Source organism: Zootoca vivipara, chromosome 2 (genome assembly GCF_965207765.1).
Source record: "Zootoca vivipara chromosome 2, rZooViv2.hap1.1, whole genome shotgun sequence".
Taxonomy (NCBI): domain Eukaryota; kingdom Metazoa; phylum Chordata; class Lepidosauria; order Squamata; family Lacertidae; genus Zootoca; species Zootoca vivipara.
Window position 1 is genome coordinate 115,109,617 of NC_142584.1, and position 9,335 is coordinate 115,118,951.

Genomic DNA, 9,335 nt, shown 5'->3' on the forward strand with positions numbered 1-9,335 from the left:
TATGTTCACCAAGACTTGGTTCAGAAGCATGGCTTAGGCCAAAATCTGGCTCCTCTCCTCTATGCATTCTCTGATGTTCCATAAGGGAAGTGCTGCACCAGAAGCTCTCTTTGCATTCTGAGCATTTGTAAGGTCCTTCTTCAATGTGCATCCTGTTATGTTTAATGAAATCAAACTGAGAAGTAAAGTCCTTGTGGCAGTTTGAGCATTTGTATGTTTTCTCCACTTTATGGGTTCTCTGGTGTGCGCTGAGCTCTGTGCTGAACTGGAAGCCCTGCTCACATTCTGAGCATTTAAAAGGCGTCTCTTTGGTGTGGATTAATATATATATAATGTCACCTGGAATCCACACCACAAATGGGCAACAAAACCTGAGGCAATGAGTTCTCGTCACTAAAAAGATCCAAGAACCCACTCAAAGCATGGATTATGTGTGGTATTGGAAGGTTTGGGGGATGTAGCCTCTGGGTGGCTCCTGTGATACCATAAAGATGGATGCCGAGACTGAGGTCACATCCACACCATACATTTATAATTGTTGTCATGGCTTCATCTAAAGAATGCTGGGAAAAGTAGTTTGTACTTCATAGACCTACAAATGCCAGCTCCCTTAAGAACTGAAGTTCCCATGATTCCTTGGGGGTGGTGGTTTAAAAGTATTGTGTGGATGCGACCTTCTTAGCATAGTTGAAGAAGTTACATGGTTTCCATACGTGGTGCATTCTCACCTTCATGAGGTCTCGATTCATCATCTAAACTCTGACTGAGATTTGAACCCTGGTTGGGCGTCTCCCTTGTGTGGTGCTTTTGATGCCTCTTGTGGTCTGATTTACGGGTGAAGCTCTTTCCACATTCTTCACACTTGTACAGTTTCTCCCCTGTATGGCAAGACCTTGTATGTCTGGAAAGACCTGCGTTCTCACTGAAGCTTTTTCTACACACAGGGCATTTGTAGGGTTTCTCTCCTGTGTGAGTTCTTTGATGTTTAAGGAGATTTGCCTCTTGACTGAAGCCTTTTCTACACTCTGAGCATTGAAAAGGTTTCTGTGCTGTGTGGGTTCCTTGATGTGCAATAAGAAGTCTCCTTGAATGGAAACATTGACTGCACTTGGAACATGCATAGACTTTGTTCCATCTGTGTATGATTCTCTTATGTCTAGTAAGGACTGACTTGCTACTGAAACATTTTCTACACCCTGAGCATTTATAAGTTTCCTCTGCTTTGTGTGCTATTCTTTTATGTTTGGTAAGGTATGACCACTTAGTATAGCTTTTCCTGCAAGCTGAACATTTATACTTCTTTTTGAGAATCATTTGTTGGCTAGGAAGATTTGAGCTCTTAGTAAAGATTTTTCTACCCAGTGATGACTTAAAAGCGGTCTTCCGCATGTGAAGCTTTAGATGTTCAGTAAGGTTTGACTTCTGACTGAAGCACTTACCACACACTGAGCATTCATGGGTTCTCTCCCCTTTGTGAATCCTTTGGTGTCTAGTAAGGTGTGAGCTCTGAGCAAAACATTTATTACAGACTGAACATTTGAAAGGTTTATCCCCTGTGTGAGTTCTTTTATGTACTATAAGGTGTGAGCTTTGTGCGAAACATTTATCACACTCTGAACATTTGAAAGGTTTCTCCCCTGTGTGAGTTCTTTTATGTATCCTAAGACTTGAGCTGTCAATGAAGCTTTTTCTACACACAGGGCATTCGTAGGGTTTCTCCCCTGTGTGGGTTCTTTTATGTATTGTAAGGCTTGAGCTGTCAGTGAAGCTTTTTCTACACACAGGGCATTCGTAGGGTTTCTCCCTTGTGTGAGTTCTTTGATGTTTAGTAAAGTTTGAGCTGTTAGTGAAGCTTTTCTTGCATACGGTACATTTGAAAGGCTTCTCCCCTGTGTGGGTTCTTTTATGTACTGTAAGGTTCGATTTCTTGCAGAAGCTCTTTCCACAGTCTGCACATTTATGCGATTTCTGTCCTGTGTGAATCCTCTGATGGGCAGCAAACTGCGTCTGATTCCTGAAGCTCCTTCCACACTCCAAACAAGTAAATCGCTTCACCTCTCTAGGGCACGTGGGGCTGTTTCCATTGTTTCTGCTCCCACTGCTTATACCTCCAGACTCTGCCCTTTCAACTGTTTTCTCTTCTGTGGACGTTCTGAAGGAATCTTGGTTTTCTGGCTGGTCTCCTTGCTTAGTGAAGAAGCCACTTTGAGGAAAGACGGATTCATCTGTCTTCCATTCTGTGTGGCTTCCCTTTCCCCTCCTTGGTCCATTCTGACTCAGGATGTTCTGCTCCACAATCTCATCCTGTGCTTTTTCCGAATATTTCCTTCTGTTTTGTCTCCACTGTGCAACACCTGCTGGATAAGAGAGAAGGAAATCATGGATGTCAAAGAGAGATGGAAACTGAGACATTCAATCTAATATGTTTTTGTCTTTTTGATATTGTCAGAGGGTCATCGTGGCTACTCTAGAGTAACTCCGCTTGAGTCCAATTTGTCTTCAAAGACGTTTATTGGGCTAATTATTTACAGAGTAGAGACAGCTTAAAACATGACCAATCATCTTGAATCAGAATCCGGCAATGGCGTATGTCTGTCCCTACGCCAGCAAAGTAGTCGGGGCACCCCAAAACACCTCCCCCTTGACCTGCGTCTCGGCGCTCTCCTTACTTCTTGCGCCGGAAGGAACGATGCCCTTTCAGTTTCCTCCCTGAGCTGTCGGTGCCCTGGCTCTCCAACATCCCCGAGCCCCTGTCTGCATTTCTCCACCCCCGAGCTTTCCCATTGTTCCTCACTCTGATTTTTGTCCCCCTCCGAGTCTCTTCCTCCGCCTGCTTCAGAACTGGTGCTCTCTGTACTTGATGAGGTGGATGCCAGGATGATGGGGGCTGGCCCCCTGTAGGGAGTCACCCTTACAGATATACTTTTGGGCCATTGCTGTCTAAGTGGGCAATGATTTGCCATCATGCATGACCTTTCTTTCCACTCTGCTCAATATCCTGAGTCTGGTCTTGCCATGGCGTCAGATTCACCAGCAAGTTCCTACCTGTAGAGATCCTATTCTTGAGAGCTGACTTTAGGAAGCTTAGCTATATTGTTTGACCATCATGAGGTTAGATCAAGATTTCTAATTCCTGATGCATTGAAACTTTTCTAATGCTCAAGAGGAGACCATACAAATCGCACTTTGCGCATGCACAGAAGCACCGAATCATGACCAGACCGTGCACAGACGCAGCGCTGCGGATTGTGAACGTGCCTCCCGCACGGATCATGTTCGCAACCCAAGTGTCCACTGTATATACATACATGTCAAGAGCAGTACAGTTTTCCCAGCAAACAGTCCTACTGTTTCTCCAGCAAACAGAACCTACATAGAGTGGGTTCTATGACAGTCCATTACTTTTAGTGGGTCTACTCTAGGTTGGTGTAGCATGGAATGACCTCCAAAATAGCCCTGTGTTCTTGTCATTAAGACCTGGAGCTCAGAAGGAATTCTGCCTGGGACTTGCCTCCTCAATATGCATCACCTGGGAGTCCCATTACTTACCAGCATCCATGCCTCTCTGAGCTGTGGCTTCACTGGGGGCTCTTCCTTGAAAAATGGATTTCTGACGATCCATTTCCTCATACCCAAAACAGGAGTCTTGTTCCTTGGTGGCATCAAGAGCGGGCTGGAAAGTGGATTCATTGGGGCCTTTCCAAACTCCTTCACCAGGAATAGGCTTAATTACCGGTATATCCTGCCCTGGGTGTGTTTCCTCAGGATAACCAGTTCTGAAGTGGATGGTGTGCTTTTGTAGGACACCTTGCTCATCCACAATGCAGATGTCTTGCCCCTTAGGAGCATCAACAACAGTCTGGGCTGGAGATTCATGAGGGACACTGGAGTCCAGTTTGCTGTGAACGGGACTCTCCACTGGGTGGGTCTCTTGCAAACATGCCTTTCTCTCACAGATGTTGGGGTGGTGCCAGATGTTTTCCTCACCAACAATGCACACATCCTGCTCCTTAGCAGCACCAGGAATTGTCTGTACTGTGATTTCCCAGGGGGATCTGCCACTTCCTCTACTAAGAAGGGGTACATCCTCCTCCTCCTCGACTGGGTGGGCTTTCTGCTGACCCTCAGTTCTCTTATGAATGATGGCCTTTGGCCTGATGGGTTCCCCATAGACAATGCACAGGTCTGGCTCCTTAGAAGTATCAAACATCATCATCCTGGCTGTGGCATCAACAATTGTCTGGGCTGGAGGTATATTTGGGACACTGTAGTCTCCATTGCTATGAACTGGACCCTCCTCTGAGCTGATTTTCTGCAAACACGTCTTTCTCTCGCTGGTTTTTGGGAACTGCCAGATGTTTTCCTCACCCACAATGCACACATCCTGTTCCTTAGCAGCACCAGGAGTTGTCTGCACTGCGATTTCCCAGGAGGCTCGGCAACTTCCTCCATGAAAAAGGAATATATCCCCCTCCTCCTCGACTGGATGGGCTTTCTGCTGACCCTCCGTTCTCTTATGGATGATGGGCTTTGGCCTGATGGGTTCCCCATAGACAATGCACAGGTCTGGCTCCTTAGAAGTATCAAACATCATCATCCTGGCTGTGGTCCAACTGGGCTCCTGACAACCTTCTTCGTAGGCACGGGCGTCTTTTGCTTTATCTACTGGCGGCCACTTTCTCTTTGCCTGTTTGGGAAAGTAGATTATATTAAACAAGGCATCTTGAGAAACAGGAAATACAGAGAATTAGAAGTACAGTACAGGAGTTATCCCCACATGCACACTCTCCATCTTACTATTTTAGGAAAACGGCTGACAAATGATTCTTTTCCTTCATGACCCTCATGTACACAAGGGAATACTAATGTTGGCCACTTAGCTCAGTGGTGTCTACACTGACTGGCAGCAGCTCTCCAGGGTTTCATATGGGAAGCCTCTCCCAGGCCCTACGTGGAGATACTGGGGATTGAACTTGCCACCTTCTGCAATGCAAGGCAGGCACTCTACCACTGAGCTGCCTTCCTTCCCTTTAAGACTCTTTTGATCTTTGCTCTAGGACAGGGGTCAGCCACCTTTGTCAGCCGTGGGCCGGACCACTGTCCCTCAGAGTTTGTGGAGGGGGCCGGACTAGATATAGATATATTAAAAATGAACGAATTCCCATGCCCCACAAATAACCCAGAGATGCATTTTAAGTCAAAGCACACCTTCTACTCATGTAAAAACACCAGGCAGGCCCCACAAATAACCCAGAGATGCATTTTATATAAAAGGACACATTCCAGTCATGTAAAAACACACTGATTCCCGGACCGTCCATGGGCCGGATTGAGAATGTGACTGGACCGCATCTGGCTCATGTTCCTTAGGTTACCTAACCCTGCTCTAGGAAATGTAGCAACCTCCACCTGTAGAAGCCCTAATACACACCCTGTCCTTCTTTACCTTTTTGTTGTGGACTCTGGGTTGCAGCTCTGCCTTAAACAAGCTCCCCCTTAGTGAAATATTTAAAAAATGCAAAACTCAAAAGGCAAAAGGTACCTTCCTGACCCCGTCCCATCTTAACCTCATCTTAACCTCTCTCCTTTGCACCCTTCCTTGCTAACCACATTCCTCCTGCTGCCACAATGAGAAATGCCTTGTTTTCACTTTCTCATTCTTCCAAAGGGCTGTCATCCTTTGACTCACCCAGCTCCCCTTAGGGATACTGCCGACGAGGAAACAGAGAGGAAGATCTCAGCATGTCTTACCTTGAGTTCTTGGTAGGCTGCAGCTCACCCCGTCTGGTAGACATTGGTGAATTCACAGGCTTCCCTTCTTCATTTCAAGTCCTTTCACTGTCCCACTTGAGTGTTTGCTCAGATAAATGGGTCCAGGTGTTGATCGTTTATGTGGGAAGTGCAATGGTTGCTGGGAATTGTAGTTCCCAAGAAAGCAAGAACTTGGAGTGAGGAAGCCTGACCTTAAAAGAGAACTCAGACAGGAGAGATATAGATAGAAGATAGATAGATAGATAAATAGATTGATAGATATCCTATTTTCCCTGTGCACATTGATTTATTATGGATTTCTTGTTTTGTTTTGATTTGAATTTGTTGTTGCCAGGGCAATTGTTCTCCATCTTTGGATGATGCATCATTCAGCCATCTCATTAGACATGTAGATGGCAGTACTCAACTGGCCAGCTTAGTCCATTACCTTACAAAGAGACTATTCCAACTGGTTCAGCAGTGGCAGCAGCTTCTACTAGATGTTAACCTCACAAATACAGGATCGTAGACCTGAAAGGCACTCATGGGGTTTATCCAGACTGACTTCCCAAAAGCCTATAACAGCACATATCAGGGATGCTTAAACATATATACTGGGGTTGGGGGACCTGTGGCCCTTCCAATGTTTGTAGGACCACAACATCCATCATTCCACACAATTGGCTGGTTGTATATCCAGCAAAGAAACCTAAAATGTAATGTGTAGTTTGGGTGGGAAATAGATGATGAGCATTTTCACATTGTACACCCAGAGTGGCTGGAAGAAATATGAGAACAAGCCTTAGGCATACTCTCCAAATAGGAAGCCTAGAGTAACTGGTAGGATCATGTGCTTAGTCACACAATGGCTTTCAAAGAGGATTGCACCCATTTATGACAGATAAAGCTATTGATGCTTGGCAGGGGATTGGACTGGATGGCCCTTGTGGTCTCTTCCAACTCTATGATTCTATGATGGCTACTATTCATGATAGCTATGCTCTGCCTCAATGGTCGGAAGCAGTAATGCTTTCAAATACAGTCAAACCTTGGTTCTCAAATGCCTCCGTTATCGTATGTTTCGGCTCCCAAACACCGAAAACCCGGAAGTAAGTGTTCTGGTTTTTGAACGTTTTTCAGAACCCCAATGTCTGGCATGACTTTTGCTTGTGTGCAAGCATCTCTTGCAACCACTCGGAAGCTGTGCCTTGGGTTGCTGAACATTTCGGAAATTGTATGGGCTCCCAGAACGGATTGCGTTCCGCAACCGAGGTTTGACTGTACCAGAATCCTCTTGGGCTGAGGTCCTGCTTGAAGGTTTCCCCAGGGACATCAGGGTGGCCCCTGTGTAAAGAGGATGCTGGACTAGATGGGCCATTGACCTGATCCAGACGGCTCTTATGTCTGCGCTGCCCCTTTAGCTGTATGTCTCTCACAGGGAACTTTCCATAGACAGTCCTTTGGCATCTCTCTGAGGGAGTGTGTGTGTGCATTTGGGGTCCTTGCGAGTTCTGCAACGAGGAACATAGGGTTGTGTTCCTGATGCATTTATATACCTGTGCCATGTTTTTGCTGCATGCCGACTCCAAGGCGCATGGCATGTGTCATGCACCAACAGTGAGCATTGCTAGGGCTGCAGTGTCCCTTCTCTTAGTTTCATTCCTGTGCTGGTGATTTTGAGCTACCTCCCATGAGCCACCTATGAATTAACTAAACGCTTTCTTCCTGCCCACCAGTTGCTAGTTAACGGTTGGGCAGCCATGGCTTGGAGAATACGGATTGGCCCACAAACCAGAGGTTCTGCAGGCATGTGCGATGAGAAAAGCCGTACCAAAAACCCCAAACAAACCATTTAATAAACGCTACAGCAGTATGTTTAAAACTGCAACCTTGACAGGGGGCAAGAGTAATAAAAAGAGAAGCAAAAGGAATAAAAAACCTACAAAATTTATTGAGGAATACAGAAAACACTTTAAAATACTTATAGAAGCAAGTCCCAAATAAAACATGCATTTAAAAAGAAGTGACCAGTGATTGGAGTAATAGACTGAAGTAGAAGAATGGAGAAACAGAAGCATTTGCAACGTTTCTCTTCCTCTCCCGTGCTGTCTTGTGCCGATTAAACTGACGTGAAATTAGTGCACTATCATAAAAGCTTTGCCCACACTTATGGGCTATTTGGTGGGAATTGTCTTGTGCTGATTAATTGGATATTTTAAAAAGGGTCTTGCTGCAGCCGGAGAAGCTCTACGATGTCTCCTGTTTATGCTTCAGTTGATGTATCCCAAGGCTTCCGCTGCACCCAAATGTTCTGGAACACTTGGAACATACAAAAAGTTTCTTTTCAGGGTGGGTTACATTATGTTCAACAAGACTTGGTTCAGAAGCATGGCTCAGTCCAAAATCTGGCTCCTCTCCTCTATGCATTCTCTGATGTTCCATAAGGGAAGTGCTGCACCTGAAGCTCTCTTTGCATTCTGAGCATTTGTAAGGTCCTTCTTCAATGTGCATTCTGTTATGTTTAATGAGATCAAACGGAGAAGTAAAGTCCTTGAGGCAGTTTGAGCATTAGTATGTTTTCTCCACTTCATGGGTTCTCTGGTGTGCGCTGAGCTCTGTGCTGAACTGGAAGCCCTGTTCACATTCTGAGCATTTATAAGGCTTCTCTTTGGTGTGGATTCTTTGATGTACAGTAAGTTTGGATTGAGTAATGAACCTCTTGCCACACTGTGAGCATTCGTATGGCCTCTCACCTGTGTGGGTTCTCTGGTGTATTGTCAAGTGGCTTTTGTGACGAAACCTTTGCCCGCATTCAGATCATTCATAAGGCTTCTCTTTCGTGTGGATTCTTTGATGCACCCTAAGGTTGGATCCAGTAACGTACGTCTTGCCACATTCGGAGCATTCGTATGGCCTCTCCCCTGTGTGGGTTCTCTGGTGTACTTTCAAGTTGCACTTTTGGCTGAAGCTCTGCCCGCATTCTGAACATTTATAAGGCTTCTCTTTAGTGTGGGTTACTTGGTGTGTGGCAAGTTTTGACTTGTAACTGAAGCATTTGTCACACACCTCACATTTATAGGGATTCTCTCCCGTGTGATTTCCTTCATGCTCAATAAGGGACGAGCTCCTCTTAAAGCTTTTGCCACACCACTGACATATATAGGGGGCCTCTCCTGTGTGAACTCTTTGGTGCTGATAAAGGTTCCTCTTGTGTTTGAAGCTTTTTTCACATTGGCTACATTGATAGGGTCTCTCTTCCACTTGAGTTCCCTGCATCACATTCTTGTTCATCTCTTTGTGCTCAGACCCTGTTGACAACATCGCACAATGTTCTCCTTCTTTCTCAGTTACCTGCATATCTTCTGCTGAAATAAAAGGAGAAAGTGTTGATGGGACCCCAAAGGAGAAGGAAAGCTTCAGTTGGCTCTCCACTAAATGTGTCATTTCATTCCCATAGTGGGAGTTATTCATTTCCCCTACCGGTATGTCTGTTAGAATATGCTGGTGAAAGACACCTTGACCAGCAGATCTTTCCTTTCCTCTAAAGCAGGAGATTAAGAGAACGAAGGGAATATTAATGGCTT

The 9,335-nt window shown here is 45.4% G+C and overlaps 1 protein-coding gene and 1 pseudogene across 1 annotated transcript; both read right to left on the bottom strand.

The window, feature by feature from the left end:
* Positions 1-585: 585 nt before the first annotated feature.
* LOC148687128 (uncharacterized) lies at positions 586-7,760 on the bottom strand. Its single transcript, XM_088662506.1, has 4 exons — positions 7,743-7,760; positions 3,550-4,687; positions 1,421-2,354; positions 586-1,084 (listed from the first exon to the last, which is right to left on the bottom strand). Exons 1-4 carry the CDS (start codon positions 7,758-7,760, stop codon positions 697-699), a joined length of 2,478 nt encoding a protein of 825 aa, XP_088518632.1. The 3' UTR covers positions 586-696.
* A 539-nt stretch (positions 7,761-8,299) lies between these two features.
* On the bottom strand, positions 8,300-9,085 carry LOC148687129 (uncharacterized; annotated as a pseudogene).
* Between the last annotated feature and the right edge of the window lie 250 nt (positions 9,086-9,335).